The sequence below is a fragment of the Scyliorhinus torazame genome, chromosome 15 (genome assembly GCF_047496885.1).
Source record: "Scyliorhinus torazame isolate Kashiwa2021f chromosome 15, sScyTor2.1, whole genome shotgun sequence".
Classification (NCBI taxonomy): domain Eukaryota; kingdom Metazoa; phylum Chordata; class Chondrichthyes; order Carcharhiniformes; family Scyliorhinidae; genus Scyliorhinus; species Scyliorhinus torazame.
Window position 1 is genome coordinate 86,024,958 of NC_092721.1, and position 17,857 is coordinate 86,042,814.

The following is a 17,857-nucleotide window of genomic DNA, read 5'->3' on the forward strand; positions in this document are numbered from 1 at the left end:
TGAGTTTTAGTGTCGCAAGACCTCACTAATTCCACATGATAGATCTCATCACCATCCCACACACCCCTTAAACCGACATCCACCCCTCCCCCCCCCCCACCCCCCAACACCCACACCCAATTCCCTGAGGGCAGCCGAAAACCCACCCTGCACATGTCGGTACCAATGCTGGCCGCCACCCTGAACACCGACCTCACCCTCAACCTCACATTAGTCTCACCTGCACACCACCCTCACCTCACCATCCCCTCCCCCCCCCCCCACCCACATGCTCAACCCCAGCACCCCCACTCTCCCCTGGCCCGCGGTCTGATCATGCATCTTGCCTTGTGTTTTACAGGTCCTGCTGAAGATGGGGCGGGCCCATCTGGTGTCCCCTGCCCCCAGCCAGTGCCACAGCCGGAGCTCCCCCGTGAGCCGTGCAGCGAAGAGGATAGCAGCTCGGCAGCCAGCCCTCCGCCTGAGACGCAGGACACCCTGGAGTTCAATCCTGAGGATGACACTGACTTCCCGTCAGAGCTGTCTCCAACACCCTCCCACCATCCCAGAGACACTCACCTCGGTGGGGCACTTTAGTGAAGGGGCTCCAGGGGCACTCTCTGGTGTGCACCACACAGTTGATCCTGTTTAGCAGGTGGAGGTAGGGACACCCGAGGTGGCGGATAGTCGGAGGGCGGGCAGGCCGACCCAGGAACTTGCTGCCATCCAGGCGGATTTTGGGCTTCTGGAACATACAGTCCCATTGATTGTGGAGGTGCAGTTGCAGAGCCAAGGACTACATGAGGGATTGTTGGTGACCATCCAGTACCGGCAGGTGCAGTTGGAAGAATCCAACCGCGTGCAGGAGCAGGAGGTGCTGCTGACCATGTATGCTACCCAGGTCACATCGCACGGATGGCATTCGCGGTGGAGACATTGGGGATGACGATTTTGGCTATGGATCAGCATGTCCAAGGCCTGGGGCATTCTGTGCAGGCCCAGGCCCAGAACAGGGTTTCCGCCTAACAGGCAGCCATGTGCGAGAGCCACCTGGAAACTGCAGCGGCGCTTCTGAGCATGGCCCAGTCACAGCGGGTCATGGCTGAGAACACCGGCAGCATTGCCCAGGCACTGGCTGATGTGCCGCAGGCACAGAGGGAAGTGGCCCAGTCCCAGAGGGATATGGCGCAGTCACTGGCTCATGCGACACAAATCCGCAAGGTGGTGGCACAGTCAATGGGTGATGTGGCGCAGTCCCAGATGGAGATGGTCTACTTGCTGTGCTCCATGGCTGTGAGCATGCAAACCCTGATCAACCAGAGTAATCCTCCAGGACTGGCAGCGCCAGGTTGCGGGGGAGCGCCAGGTTGCGGGTTAGCTCTGATCATGCCCCCATCCCATGGAGTAGCCTGTAGGCCATTGGGCACCCCAAGGGAGGAGGAGATGATGGGGCCCGTGCCGGTGACTCCCGCAGGGGAGTTACACCTCCCCAAGTCCCTGGTGCATCTGGTAGGCAACAGGCAGAACACAACAGCATCATGCCGCCTGGGTCACCCGAGCAGCAGCAGGGCCCATTCAGGCTCGGTTGCCCCAGAAGACGCCCGTCAATGGGGACCAGGTCGCAAGGCGGGAATCACAGCAGGCTGCCTCCACTTCTGATGTACCCGTCTTGGGATCCACCAAGATGCAGTGTTAGGACCCGTAAGGCCAGAAAGTTAGGCACTAGTTAAGTTGGCACGGGTGCAGGGCACAAATCTGTATCGAGAGGCGAGGCCATATTGGATTTGGTACTGGGTAATGAACCAGGACAGGTGTTAGATTTGGAGGTAGGTGAGCACTTTGGTGATAGTGACCACAATTCGATTATGTTTACTTTAGTGATGGAAAGGGATAGGTATATACCGCAGGGCAAGAGTTATATCTGGGGGAAAGGCAATTATGATGCGATGAGGCAAGACTCCATACATCGGATGGAGAGGAAAACTGCAGGGGATGGGCACAATGGAAATGTGGAGCTTGTTCAAGGAACAGCTACTGCGTGTCCTTGATAAGTATATACCTGTCAGGCAGGGAGGAAGTGGTCGAGCGAGGGAACCGTGGTTTACAAAAGCAGTCGAAACACTTGTCAAGAGGAAGAAGGAGACTTATGTAAAGATGAGACATGAAGGTTCAGTTAGGGCGCTCGAGAGTTACAAGTTAGTTAGGAAGGACCTAAAGAGAGAGCTAAGAAGAGCCAGGAGGGGGCATGAGAAGTCTTTGGCAGGTAGGATCAAGGATAACCCTAAAGCTTTCTATAGATATGTCAGGAATAAAAGAATGACTAGGGTAAGAGTAGAGCCAGTCAAGGACAGTAGTGGGAAGTTGTGCTTGGAGTCCAAGGAGATAGGAGAGGTGCTAAATTAATATTTTTTGTCAGTATTCACACAGGAAAAAGACAATGTTGTCGAGGAGAATACTGAGATTCAGGCTACTAGACTAGAAGGGCTTGAGGTTCATAAGGAGGAGGTGTTAGCAATTCTGGAAAGTGTGAATATAGATAAGTCACCTGGGCCGGATGGGATTTATCCTAGGATTCTCTGGGAAGCTAGGGAGGAGATTGCTGAGCCTTTGGCCTTGATCTTTAAGTCATCTTTGTCTACAGGAATAGTGCCAGAAGACTGGAGGATAGCAAATGTTGTCCCCTTGTTCAAGAAGGGGAGTACAGATAACCCCGGTAACTATAGACCAGTGAGCCTTACTTCTGTTGTGGGAAAAATATTGGAAAGATTTATAAGAGATAGGATGTATAATCATCTGGAAAGGAATAATTTGATTAGAGATAGTCAACACGGTTTTGTGAAGGGTAGGTCGTGCCTCACAAACCTTATTGAGTTCTTTGAGAAGATGACCAAACAGGTGGATGAGGGTAAAGCAGTTGATGTGGTGTATATGGATTTCAGTAAAGGGTTTGATAAGGTTCCCCATGGTAGGCTACTGCAGAAAATACGGAGGCATGGGATTCAGGGTGATTTAGCAGTTTGGATCAGAAATTGGCTAGCTGGAAGAAGACAAAGGGTGGTGGTTGATGGGAAATGTTCAGACTGGAGTCCAGTTACTAGTGGTGTACCACAAGGATTTGTTTTGGGGCCACTGCTGTTTGTCATTTTTATAAATGGCCTGGAGGAGGGCGTAGAAGGATGGGTGAGTAAATTTGCAGATGACACTAAAGTCGGTGGAGTTGTGGACAGTGCGGAAGGATGTTACAAGTTACAGAGGGACATAGATAAGCTGCAGCGCTGGGCTGAGAGGTGGCAAATGGAGTTTAATGCAGAAAAGTGTGAGGTGATTCATTTTGGAAGGTATATCAGGAAGACTGAGTACTGGGCTAATGGTAAGATTCTTGGCAGTGTGGATGAGCAGAGAGATCTCGGTGTCCATGTACATAGATCCCTGAAAGTTGCCACCCAGGTTGAGAGGGTTGTTAAGAAGGCATACGGTGTGTCAGCTTTTATTGGTAGAGGGATTGAGTTTCGGAGCCATGAGGTCACGTTGCAGCTGTACAAAACTCTGGTGCGGCCGCATTTGGAGTATTGCGTGCAATTCTGGTCGCCACATTATAGGAAGGATGTGGAAGCATTGGAAAGGGTACAGAGGAGATTTACCAGAATGTTGCCTGGTATGGAGGGAAGATCTTATGAGGAAAGGCTGAGGGACTTGAGGCTGTTTTCGTTAGAGAGAAGAAGGTTAAGAGGTGACTTAATTGAGGCATACAAGATGATCAGAGGATTGGAAAGGGTGGACAGTGAGAGCCTTTTTCCTCGGATGGTGATGTCTAGCACGAGGGACATACCTTTAAATTGAGGGGAGATAGATATAAGACAGATGTCAGAGGTAGATTCTTTACTCAGAGAGTAGTAAGGGCGTGGAATGCCCTGCCTGCAGCAGTAGTGGACTCGCCAACACTAAGGACATTCAAATGGTCATTGTTTTAGACATATGGACAATAAGGGAATAGTGTAGATGGGCTTTAGAGTGGTTTCACAGGTCGGCGCAACATCGAGGGCCGAAGGGCCTGTACTGCGCTGTAATGTTCTATGTTCTATGAGTTATGGGGCTAGGGCACAAATCTGTATATACGTTGCCACATTAAGCACCTGTTCACACTGTTACAAACTGCCTTGGTGCTCTGTCAGATTGGTGTGAGGGGTGGGCTGGTCTCGGCTGGCCGCAGAGTGGGGGAGTAATGGGTGGAAGTTGGGGGGGGGGGGATGGGCAGATGTTGTGGGTGACCTGGGCTCCCCGACCTCCCCCCACCACCCCCCGAACCCACCATCTCCACCACCGTCACCCCAGGGATCCGATGGGCAACACGGTAGAACAAGTGGCTAGCACTGTGGTTTCACAGCGCCAGGGTCCCAGGTTCGATTCCCCGCTGGGTCACTGTCTGTGCGGAGTCTGCACGTTCTCCCCGTGTCTGCGTGGGTTTCCTCCGGGTGCTCCGGTTTCCTCCCACAGTCCAAAGACGTGCAGGTTAGGTGGATTGGCAATGATAAATTGCCCTTAGTGTCCAAAAAGGTTTGGAAGGGTTATTGGGTTACGGGGATAGGGTGGAAGTGAGGGCGTAAGTGGGTCGGTGCAGACTCAATGGGCCGAATGGCCTCCTTCTACACTGTACGGTCTATGTTCTATGAATGGCCAGCTTGCATGCAGGGATTACCCAGGTGGACGGTGGAAAGTACTACCGTGGCCAGGAGTCAGATACTGTCAAACGATGTGGAACACCAGACCTCATCGCAGAGCAGGTTGTCATCATCCTCCATCCCATGGACCAGACGTGGTGTTACTGTCAACCCAAGGCCCCCACTCCATAGTACAGCAGGGTATGTATCATGGAGGGGGTTGCAGGCGAGGGAGAGGCTGGTGGTGATGGGGGGGGGGGGCCTGGCCAGTTCTCCCTCCTCACCACCGTCTAGTTGGTGAACCTGGAGGCGATTGGAGCATCCTGTACACGTTGTGCGACCTCCCATGGCTACCTGGGCTCATGTCCTGCCCATCCTCCACCATCACCCACATACTCCTCATCGGAAGAGGACTGGAGTTCATCCTCCTCCTCCAGCACGTCACCCCTCTGCTGCACGATGTTATGGAGGACGCAGCAGGCCACCACGATGCGGGCGACCCTCTCAGTATCATACTGGATGGCCCCTTCAGAGCGGCCCAGGCACTTGAATCGCGTCTTCAGGAGGCCGAAACACCGTTTGATCATGCCCCTGGTCGCTGTATGGGCATTGTTGTAGCGGGTCTCCACGTCAGTCTGTGGCCTCCAGATAGGCATCATCAGCCATGACCGCAGTGGATAACCCCAGTCACCCCCAGCCGGGGTGGGGGGGGCGTCTCGAACATATCAGGAATCGTTAGGTGCGCCAAGGTGAAGGTGTTGTGCACACTGCCCAGGTATTGGGCGCAGACCTATATGAAGCGCTGCTGATGGTCACATATCAGCTGCACGTTAATTGAGTGGACCCCTTTTGGACCCGGGGCATCCAGTCGATGCGGCGAACCCCGCTCCTCGGGCATCCTAGTGGCTCGGTCCACATTGCAGTGGATGTATTGAGCCGCCTGGGCATACAGGGCCTCTATGACGGCACGGATGCACCTGTGCACTGAGGTCTGTGAGATCCCATCCTGGGCGTCTGCCTCCTGTTCCTCAGCAGAAAGCTCTGCTGCTGCAGCTTCCTCCTCCTCGAGCAGCGCCAGCCCGTACAGCCGCAGGGCATCCCCCAGGGCTGCAGCGACGAGCAGGATGGTAACCATTGCTAGTTGAATTCCAATATCCATTGTCTGCAGGGTGAAAGGCCGAAATGTTAGCATGCTGCGTACCCCCGTGCCCAACCAGGTCGACCGGATTACATGGTGCCCCCAGTTGGCACTGCAGGCTCCGCCCCTGCATGGCCCCTCCCCATCCCTGCCGGGACCGTGGGGACCTCTGGCGCCTGTCCCTGATGCCAGGAATACCGTCAGCTGGCACTGCCCTTGCCACCGGTAAGCGCCGCAGCCCCCGCCGGTGCCCTCATTGGGGCTACAGTGGGCATTGCCCTGGGTGGGCTGCCGGCGTGTGGTGGCTGCTTGGGTGGGGAGAGGGTATAGTGGAGGGTGGAGTGCGGGGGGTGGATGCACCCATATGGCCAGTGTCACTCTGCCGAACCAGGGGCCAAGGTGGGTGGTCAGTGGGGTGCACAGCAAGATGGCTGCCTTGCAGGCCACTGCACTGCCCCAGTCCCCCGGCCAGTTCCCCTGGCACCCCCCCCCCCCCCCCCAGGCAGTGTCTGGCCCGGCAATTTATTTGATGATAGAAATTCACAAAAGCATTTTAATTAATCTCTCTATTTTTAAGTGACAGCAGAAGGAGGCGTGAGTAGCAGGTGACTCTATTTTGACTAGTAAGGTTTATAATATATCAAGGAATGTTAGGGCAGCTTTGACCCCTGGAGTACATATATTGTTCTATGTAGGAACGTATATGTGCAGGAAGTGTTTTGGTGTTTGAACAGCAGCTGGTGTCAATGTGTTGCAATCGCTGAAGGTTGAGAGCTTTGTATGTAGCACGTTTATAGACGTAGTCACTCCACAGCTTAAAGAGTATATAGGGAGAAAGAGAACAGGTAACCACCAGGCAGCCAAAAAAATAGGCTGGTAGTGAGAAGATATTAGGAGACTAATATAATTCAGAATCACTTTGAATATAGAAGGAAATTGATAAAGCAAATAAGGAAAGCAAACAGATAGTAGGAAAAGAGACAGGCAGCAAACATAAAATGGATCCAAAAGTTTTCTATAGGCACATAAATAGTAAAAGAGTGGTAAGAGGATTCTTAGGGCCAAGTAGGAACCACAATGAGATTTATGCAGGACTGAGATATCAAATAAATACTGTGCTTGTCTTTACCAAGGAAGAAGATGTTGCCTGTGTCATGGTGAAACAGAAAGTAGTTCAGACACTTTGAGGGTTTAAAACTAATAAGGAGGACATTTTGGATAAGCTGCCTTTACCTGAAGTTAATAAGGCATCAGGACTAGATCAGATGCATCTAAGGATGTTGAAGGAAGTATGAGCAGAAATGGTGCAGGCAATAGCCATAATTTTCCAATTGTCCGCAGACTGGAAAATGGAGCCAGAGGAGTGGAGAATTGCAAATTTTACACATTGTTATAAAAGGCTGCAAAGAAAAGCTCAGCAACTATAGGCCAGTCAGTCTGACCTCAGTGGTGAGGAAGCTTTAGAAATGATAATTCAGGACAAACTTAATCACTTAGGTAAATGCAGGCTAATTACAGAAAGCCACCATGGATTTAAGAGCAAATCATGTTTAACTTGCTTGAGATTTTTAGATGAGTTAACAGAGAGTGTTGATGAGGGTATTGCTGTTGATGCAGTCTACATTTGCTTCCAAATCACATTTGATAAAGTGCTGTATAAGAGACTTGTGAACAAAGTTAGAGCTTATTAAATGCAAGGGACACTAACAACATGGATATTAAATTGTCTAAGAGACAGGAAACAAAGAATGGCGATGGATGACTATTTTTGAACAGGAGGATGGTTTACTGAGGAGTTCTCCACAGTAGTGTTTGGAACCCTGCTCCTCCTCATATATATTAATGACTTAGAACTTGGTGTACAGGAAGCTATTTCAAAAATGATGGCTCATACGAAATTTGGAAGTATCGTGAACCATGGGCGGAATTCTCCCCCCCACACGCCGGGTGGGAGAAACGCCGGGGCGCCACGCTAGTCCTGCCACGCCGCCCCGACACCCGCACGCGATTCTCTCACCCCTCCCAAACCAGCGCCGCGAGAACCACGCCTGGCTGCTCGGAGAATCGCCGCTAGCCGTTTGCAAAAGGCGAGCGGCGATTCTCCGGCCCGGTTGGGCCGAGCGGTCACCCCAACACGACAGTTTCCCGCCGGCGCGTCCACAGCTAGTCGCTGCCGGCGGGAACTGCGTGGGAACGCTGGGGGTGTGGCCTGTGGGGGGTGGGGGGGGGGGGGAGGTTCCTGCACCGGGGGGGGGCGGCCTCCGTTGGGGTCTGGCCCGCGATCGGTGCCCACCGATTGGCAGGCCGGCCTCTCTAAAGGAGGACCTCCTTTCCTCCACTGCCCCGCGAGATCCATCCACCATCTTCTTGCGGGGCGTCCTCGCGCATGCGCGGGTTGGCGCCGGGCAACCCGCGTATGCGCGGGTGACATCATTTACGCGACACCGGCAGCGTCACTGACGCGGCGCCGCTTTTTACACGGCGCCAAGGCCCAACGCGCGTAAAATACGCGAAGGCGATCCTAGCCCCCCGGGAGCAGGAGAATAGGGGGCTAGGAGCGGGCTCCGACGCCGGAGTGAAACACTCCGGTTTTCACACCGGCGTCGGGACTTTGTCTCCATTTCGGAGAATTGCACCCCATGAGTACAGTGCAGAATATCAAAGAACATACTCAAGTTTGTGGAATGGATGGATAGGTGACAGATTAAATTAATTCAGAGAACAGAGAGAGAACAAAGAACAGAGAAAATACAGCACAGAACAGGCCCTTCGGCCGACGATGTTGTGCCGAACCTTTGTCCTAGATTAATCATAGATTATCATTGAATTTACAGTGCAGAAGGAGGCCATTCAGCCCTTTGAGTCTGCACCGGCTCTTGGAAAGAGCATCCTACCCAAACTCAACACCTCCACCCAACACCAAGGGCAATTTGGACATTAAGGGCAATTTATCATTGGCCAATTCACCTAACCCGCACATCTTTGGACTGTGGGGGGAAACCGGAGCACCCGGAGGAAACCCACGCAGACACGGGGAGGACGTGCAGACTCCGCACAGACAGTGACCCAAGCCGGAATCGAACCTGGGACCCTGGAGCTGTGAAGCAATTGTGCTATCCACAATGCTACCGTGCTGCCCTTAAGAACAAATAAATCTACACTATATAATTTTACCGTAATCCATGTACCTATCCAATAGCTGCTTGAAGGTCCCTAATGTTTCCGACTCAACTACTTCCACAGGCAGTGCATTCCATGCCCCCACTACTCTCTGGGTAAAGAACCTACCTCTGATATCCCTCCTATATCTTCCACCTTTCACCTTAAATTTATGTCCCCTTGCAACGGTTTGTTCCACCCGGGGAAAAAGTCTCTGACTGTCTACTCTATCTATTCCCCTGATCATCTTATAAACCTCTATCAAGTCGCCCCTCATCCTTCTCCGTTCTAATGAGAAAAGGCCTAGCACCCTCAACCTTTCCTCGTAAGACCTACTCTCCATTCCAGGCAACATCCTGGTAAATCTTCTTTGCACCTTTTCCAAAGCTTCCACATCCTTCCTAAAATGAGGCGACCAGAACTGTACACAGTACTTCAAATGTGGCCTTACCAAAGTTTTGTACAGCTGCATCATCACCTCACGGCTCTTAAATTCAATCCCTCTGTTAATGAACGCGAGCACACCATAGGCCTTCTTCACAACTCTATCCACTTGAGTGGCAACTTTCAAAGATGTATGAACATAGACCCCAAGATCTCTCTGCTCCTCCACATTGCCAAGAACTCTACCGTTAACCCTGTATTCCGCATTCATATTTGTCCTTCCAAAATGGACAACCTCACACTTTTCAGGGTCAAACTCCATCTGCCACTTCTCAGCCCAGCTCTGCATCCTATCTATGTCTCTTTGCAGCCGACAACAGCCCTCCTTACTATCCACAACTCCACCAATCTTCGTATCGTCTGCAAATTTACTGACCCACCCTTCAACTCCCTCATCCAAGTCATTAATGAAAATCACAAACAGCAGAGGACCCAGAACTGATCCCTGCAGTACGCCACTGGTAACTGGGATCCAGGCTGAATATTTGCCATCCACCACCACTCTCTGACTTCTATCGGTTAGCCAGTTCGTTATCCAACTGGCCAAATTTCCCACTATCCCATGCCTCCTTACTTTCTGCATAAGCCTACCATGGGGAACTTTATCAAATGCCTTACTAAAATCCATGTACACTACATCCACTGCTTTACCTTCATCCACATGCTTGGTCACCTCCTCAAAGAATTCAATAAGACTTGTAAGGCAAGACCTACCCCTCACAAATCCGTGCTGACTATCCCTAATCAAGCAGTGTCTTTCCAGATGCTCAGAAATCCTATCCTTCAGTACCCTTTCCATTACTTTGCCTATCACTGAAGTAAGACTAACTGGCCTATAATTCCCAGGGTTATCCCTAGTTCCTTTTTTGAACAGGGGCACGACATTCGCCACTCTCCAATCCCCTGGTACCACCCCTGTTGACAGTGAGGACGAAAAGATCATTGCCAACGGCTCTGCAATTTCATCTCTTGCTTCCCATCAAAAGTGATTCATTTTGATAGGAAGAACACAGAAAAAGAATGGGTGTGACTTTCTGGTCCCGCCCACCCCAAGACCAGAAATTCCCACCCGTGGTCAACAAACCTTTCACTGGTCTGTCAAATTGTCTGTTCTGTATGCGATGATTCACGTGGCTGGCAGACCTGGCAAACTTACCCTAATATAAAATAAAAGACACAATTCTAAAGGGGGTGCAGGAGCAGATGGACCTGGGTGTATATATGCATCAGTCAATGAAGGTGGCAGCACAGGTTCAGAGAGTGGTTAATAAAGTAGACGGTATCCTGGGCTTTATAAATAGGGCTATAAGTTACAAATGCAAGGAAATTATGTTAATCCTATAAAAGACGCAGGTTCAGCCTCAACTGGAATATTGCGTCCAATTCTGGGCATCACACTTTGTGAAGGATGAGAAGGCATTTGAGAGGATGCAGGAAAGATTCATGAGAAGGTTTGAGGTGTGAGGAACTTCAGTTATAGAGAAGTTTGAATTATTTTCTCTGGAAAACAGGAGGTTGACAAGGGATTTGAGATTCAAAATTATGTGGGGTCTAGACAGAGCAGACAGTGAATAACTATTCCCAGTGGTGTAAGGATTGAGAACTATAGAGTCATAGATTTAAGTTCACAGGAAAGAGAAACAATGGCAATATTTAAGAAAAGCTTGTTCATGCAGTGTGCATGGTTAGGATTGGGGATGCACTGCCTGCACCTGTGGTTGAGGCAACGTCAATTGAAGTTTTCAAAAGGGAATTGGATCATGAACACAAAAGGAAACCATTGCAGAACTATGGTGAATTGCTGCTTCAGAGGACCAGTACAGACACAATAGGCCAAAAAGTCTCCACATGTGCTGTAACCATTTCATGATTCTATGACTTACAGGTTCAACAAACTCAAATTTCTTCTTTTCCTGAACTTCTTGTACTTTGATCACATACTCCAATGAAGCTTCATAAAAATTCTGTCGTTCCTTGTCAATTTGTGTGTCAGCCTGTAAATAGAAAGAATTTTAATTTTGTTAAATTAAAATTAACAAAATGTTAATCCTATGTAGATATTCACATCAATCAAAACCTCAAAAGTTTGAAGTTCATCAGATTGAATGCTGGTGCATAAATAGTTGAAAATAGGTTTTCGCATATCCTCCAATATAATTCCAGATTGACTTTTGCAATTAGTAAGTCATTTAGCATAATTTTAACTATTTCCTGCTTTTTAAAATCATGTGTTCACATGTATTTATACAACAACCGAAACAAGTTGTCAAAGGTTACCATTTCTGTTGGTTTTTGTGTGTTCTTTTTGTTATGTTCATCACAAGGGGCCTGACTTATTTTCAAGTAATCACCTAGGGTTTGTACCTGAATTGTTCATCTCTGTTTTCTTTCTTCAGGTGCTGACAAATAGGTAAATTACCATAATATGAGAATGAAGTAAATGTTGAATTAATTTGCACGGTTCACACTAACAACAGCTAAACAAAAATAGCATCAATTTTTGATTTTGTGCAATTTATTTTGGAAATATTTTACTTGGTGTTAAGAGAGATATTGAAATGGTAGTTGCCCAAAGGCTGAACAGGATTTTGAAGATAGGCAATGAGTCGGATTATACTCCAGCAGGTAAGAGACCAATATCCATAGAAGATAATTCTTTTTAGACCAGCACGTTGAGGAACCCCAACTGGGGAACATGCTATTCTACATATGGTATTATGCAATGAGAAGGGGTTAATTAATAATCTTGTTGTGCCTGGTCCCTTCGGGAACAGTGACCTTAACATTATAGCAGGGAGAGTGAAGAAGTCTGATCTGTAACTAGGGTCCTAAATCTAAACCTTTCTGGCACAAAAACACAAGAAAAGCGCCCAACCATGGCTCACAAATAAATTAAGGGTAATATTAGATCCATAGAGTAGTCATATAAAGTTGCTACAAAAAGAACCAAGCTCGAGGATTGGGGACAGTTCAGAATTCAGCAAAGGAGGACTGAGAGATTAATTAAGAGGTGAAAAATAGAGCTCCTGGACTTCCGGTGGCGGCTATGAAGGAGTAAGTCGCACATTTGGTGGCTTTCGCTCGGGTCGGACTTTTATACCTTTCCCCCCAATTTTCTACCGGACTTGAACTGTAAAACTGAAGACAGAGGCAATTGTGTACTGAATTCCCAGATCGGTGCATGGAGAGAAGGACGAGATGTGCTCGTAAAGGTAGAAACAGAAAGACAGAGAAGGCTTGGGCTGAAGCTGCAGCGGGAGACACCATGGTGGAGGACCGGGCCCTCTGGTTTGTCGACCCAGCGGTCAATGGAGCAGCTGATACAAGTTATTCAGGAAGGCTTTGCTAAGCAGAAACGGGACTGCTTGGACCCGATAAAAGAGTCAATTGAGTGGCTGGAGCTTAGATTGGACGCCCAAGATCGGGCGATCCAGAAGGTGGAGAAGGAGCTGGCTGAGCAGGAGGAACATCAAACTGCAGTGGAGTTGGAGGTGGGGGTGCTGAGAGACCAGCAGAAGAAGCTCCTGGAGAAGGTGGAGGAGCTAGAGAATAGGTCCCGCCGGCAGAACTTGAGAATCATTGGGCTCCCGGAGGGGTCCGAAGGAGCGGACGCTGGGGCATACATCGCAGATATGTTTGAGAAGCTGCTGGGGGATGGGGCATTCTCCCGACCCTTGCAGGTGGATAGGGCTCATAGAGCACTCGCGAGGAAGCCGTGAATGGGAGAGCCCCCCCCCCCCCCCCGAGGGCATTCTACAGTGGGCCAAGCAGACACGGAGCTGTAAGTGGGACAATAGTATCCTGCAGGTCTACCAAGACCTGAGTGTGGAGGTGGCCAGGAGAAGGGCAGGCTTCAACCAGATTAGGTCGCTCCTTTTTAAGAAAAAGGTGAAGTTCGGACTGTTGTATCCGGCCCGTCTCTGGGTCACGTACGAGGAACAGCACTATTATTTTGAGTCGCCTAAGGACGCGCTGGACTTCGTGAAAAGGAAAGGACTGGTGTTGGACTGAGAACTTTTGAACTTTGCTGCAGCATTCGTGTTTTTTTTTCTTTTTGTTTCTCTGTTCTTTTTTAAAAAAAGTTTCTTGTTTTTCATTTTGTGGAAGCGGTTTGCAACACCTTCTGTATTGACTTTGAACCAGTGGCAGAGCTGAGTGAGTTAAGGTTTTCATTTGCACGGTTGGGGGATGGAGGTGTGCTTGTTTAGATTTTGGTGTTTTTCTGTCGGGCAATTGTGTGGGGATTGTTTGATGTTGGAGTATGTTTGCATGAGTGGGGGAGGGAGGGGGGAACAATAGGTGGGAGACTATCCGGCGCCAGGGATGGGGGCCATCAAGTTATCTGGGCGGGCTAGCTCTCGGAAGCGCAGTGGGGGTGTGCATATGTTCAGTTTATCAAAGGGGTTGGGTTACAGAGTGTTGTTACAGGGGGGGTAGGGGGAAATATTCTGCTGACAAGCGAGGGACTTGGGCCAAGGGAAAGAGAGGAGGCTGGGGGCAGAGGCAGCCTGGGGGCTGGCTGTTGGAGGCATGGAGGATGGGCTGGAGGTGGCTCCAAAAAAGGGGATGGCTGATCAGCGAGGGGGGGGACGGACAATGAGCCCCCAACTAGGCTGATCACCTGGAATGTTCGAGGGCTAAATGGGCCGGTCAAGAGGGCACGTGTGTTCGCGCATCTTAGGGGACTGAAGGCAGACATGGTAATGTTGCAGGAGACGCACCTTAGAGTAACTGACCAGATTAGATTGAGGAAAGACTGGGTCAGTCAGGTCTTTCACTCGGGACTGGATTCAAAGACTAGAGGGGTCGCGATCCTGATCAATAAGCGGGTGGTGTTTGAGGCGGTTAGAATAGCTTTGGATGTGGGAGATCAGTACATTATGGTCAGTGGGAAACTGGAGGGGGTGCAGGTGGTATTAGTAAATGTGTATGCGCCAAATTGGGATAATGTGGAGTTTATAAAGAGGATGCTGGGGAGATACCGGACCTGGACTCGCACTGGTTGGTTATCGGAGAGGACTTCACAGTTATTGACCCTGGCTTGGACCGGTCAAGCTCGAAAACGGGCAGGGTGCCAGCAATGGCAAAGGAACTAAAAGGGTTCATGCAGCAGATAGGGGTGGGGGGGCGGGGGGGGGGGAGGATCCATGGAGATTTGGGCAGCCGAGGGTGAAGGAGTTCTCCTTCTACTCACCCGTGCATAAAGTGTACTCCCGGATCGATTTCTTCATTTTGAGCATAGCCTTACTGGCAGGGGTGGTGGGCACGGGGTACTTAGCGATCACAATCTCAGACCATGCTTCGCACTGGGTTGACCTGCAGGTTAGTAAAGACAGTAACCAGCGCCCGCACTGGAGGTTAGATGTGGGACTTTTGGCTGACGAAGGGGTGTGCGAGCGGCTGAGGAAATGTATCCAGAACTACCTGCAGGTCAACGACACAGGGGAAATTTCAGCAGCGATGGTTTGGGAAACACTGAAGGCGTGGTCAGAGGGGAGCTGATCTCGATACGGGCCCATAGTGAGAAGGTGGACAGGACAGAGACGGACCGACTGGTTAAGGAGATACTACAGATCGATAGGAGGTATGCGGAGACCCCAGAGGCAGGGCTTTTAAGGGAACAGCGGAGGCTACAGGCGGAGTTCGGCTTGTTAACCACAGGGAGGGCGGTGGAGCAGCTGAGAAAGGCGAGGGGGGCGATCTATGAGTATGGAGAGAAGGCCAGCAGAATGCTTGCACAGCAGCTTAGAAAGAGGGAGGCAGCCAGGGAGATAGGGAAAGTAAATGACGGAGATGGGAACCTGGCTGGAGATTAAGATAGGGTGAATAAGAAGTTTAGGGATTTCTACAGTAGGCTGTATAGGTCGGAACCTCCTGCGGGGCCGGAGGGGATGAGGCACTTCTTGGGGGGGCTGAATTTCCCAAAGGTGGCCGGGCGCTGGTAGAAGGGCTGGGGGCCCCGATCGGGTTGGAAGAGATAGTGGAGGGTCTGAAGACCATGCAGGCGGGTAAAGCCCCGGGGCCGGACGGGTACCCCGTGGAGTTTTATAAAATGTTCTCTGGGATATTGGGGCCAGTGTTGATGAGGATGTTCAATGAAGCAAGGGAAAGAGGGGTGCTGCCCCCGACGATGTCACAGGCCACGATTGCGCTGATTCTGAATTGGGAAAAGAACCCGGAGCTGTGTGGGTCCTACAGGCCGATATCCCTGTTGAATGTGGACGCCAAACTGCTGACCAAAATCTTGTCCTCCAGGATTGAGGATTGTGTTCCAGACGTTATTGGGGAGGACCAGACAGGGTTTGTTAAGGGTAGATAGTTGGTGGCCAATGTAAGAAGGCTGTTAAATGTGATCATGATGCCCCCGGAAGGTAGGGAGGTGGAGGTAGTGATCGCAATGGATGCAGAAAAGGGAGAATGGGATTATCTGTGGGAGGTACTGGGACGGTTCAGATTTGGGCGGGGCTTTATTGACTGGGTCAGGCTCCTGTGGCAAGTGTACAGATGAATAGGACAACATCGGACTATTTTAGACTGCACCGGGGGTCGAGACAGGGATGCCCCCACACCCCACTGTTGTTCGCGCTAGCTATAGAGCCATTGGCAATTGCTCCGCGAGCCTCAAGGTGCTGGTCCGGGGGCGGGGCGGGGGGGGAGCACAGAGTCTCGCTCTATGCAGACGACCTGCTTCTGTATGTCTCGGACCCATTAGAGGGGATGGAAGAAATCATGAGGATTCTAGGGGAATTTGGCCGGTTTTTGGGGTATAAGCTCAATATAGGGAAAAGTGAGATGTTTGCGGTCCAGGCAAGGGGATAGGAGAGGCAATTGGGGGAGCTGCCGTTCAGATTAGTAGGGGGAAGCTTTAGGTACCTAGGCATTCAAGTGGTGCGGGAATGGGACCGACTGCATAAATTAAATCTGGCCCGGCCAGTAGACCAAATGAAGGACGATTTTCAGAGTTGGGACGCGCTCCTGTTGTCATGAGCTGGGAGGGTGCAGACGGTGAAGATGACAGTCCTCCCGAGATTCCTGTTCGTGTTTCAATGTCTCCCCATCTTTATTGCGCGGTCCTTTTTAAAACGGGTCAACAAAGTGATCTCTGGCTTTGTTTGCGCGGGCTAGACCCCGCGGGTAAGGAAGGTAATGCTTGAGTAGAGTCAGGGAGAGGGTGGGCTGGCGCTGCCAAATTTTAATAACTATTACTGGGCGGAGAATATAGCCATGATCAGAAAGTGGGTGGTGGGGGAGGGGTCGGCATGGGAGCGTATGGCGGTGGCTTCATGCAAGGGCACCAGTTTGGGGGTGTTGGTAACTGCGCCTCGGCCATTCCCGCCGGCACAGTACTCCACTAGCCCTGTGGTAGTGGCGGCTCTGAGAGTCTGGGGACAATGAAGGAGACATATGGGAGCAGAGGGAGCATCGGTCTGGTCCCCAATCTGTAATAATCACCGGTTTGCCCCGGGAAGTATGGATGGGGGGTTCCGGTAATGGCGGAGAGCAGGGATTGATAGGATGGGGGATATGTTTATGGAGGGGAGCTTTCCAAGTATAAGGCGCCGGAGAAGAACTTTGGGTTGGCGAGGGGAAACAAATTCAGTTATCTGCAGGTGCGGGACTTCCTACGTAAACAGGTGTCAACCTTCCCGCTCCTACCCCTAAGGGGGATTCAGGAGTTTCCAGAGGGTGGGTAGGAGAAGGGAGCGGCTCGGACATTTACAAGGAACCTATGGGGTCAGAGGAGATGCAGACCGAGGAGCTGAAGTGCAAGTGGGAGGGGGAGCTGGGAGGAGCGATAGTGGATGGTCTATGGGCGGACGCGTTGAGTAGAGTCAACGCGTCCGCAACATGTGCCAGGCTCAGCCTGATACAATTTAAGGTTGTTCACCGGGCTCACATGACAGTGGTCTGGATGTGCAGATTCTTTGGGGTGGAAGACGGGTGTGCAAAGTGTGCGGGAGAACCAGCGAACCATGTCCACATGTTCTGGGCATGTCCGAAGCTTAGGGGATTTTGGCAGGGGTTTGTAGATGTCATGTTCACGGTGTTAAAAACAAGGGTGGTGCTGAGGCCAGAGGTGGCGATTTTCAGGGTGTCGGACGACCCGGGAATCCAGAAGGAGAAAGAGGCAGACGTTGTGGCCTTTGCTTCCCTGGTAGCCCGGAGACGGATATTATTAGCTTGGAGGGACTCAAAGCCCCTGAAGTCAGACACCTGGCTATCGGACATGGCTAGCTTTCTCTGTTTGGAGAAAATCAAGTTTGCCTTGAAAGGGTCACTGTTAGGGTTCGCCCGGAGGTGGCAACCGTTCGTCGACATCTTCGCGGAAAATTAATGATCAGCAGAAGCGGGGGGGGGCGGGGAGGTTAGTTCAGCTTAGAGTAGGGGGTTAATAAAGGTGGGACCTGTAGGGGAGGGGGAGGGCTTTTGCACTATGTTTATAGTTCATGTACATTGTTTATTGTGTTGCTGTTATAAT

General features: G+C 50.8%; 1 protein-coding gene across 1 annotated transcript in view; it reads right to left on the reverse strand.

Annotated features, from left to right (window-relative positions):
- arhgap42a (Rho GTPase activating protein 42a) overlaps positions 1-17,857 on the reverse strand; it is a 572,455-nt gene that overhangs the window by 205,054 nt on the left and 349,544 nt on the right. Inside the window, exon 6 of the mRNA XM_072476376.1 lies at positions 11,262-11,372. Coding sequence (XP_072332477.1) covers positions 11,262-11,372 — 111 coding nt within the window. The remainder of the gene's footprint in view (positions 1-11,261; positions 11,373-17,857) is intronic.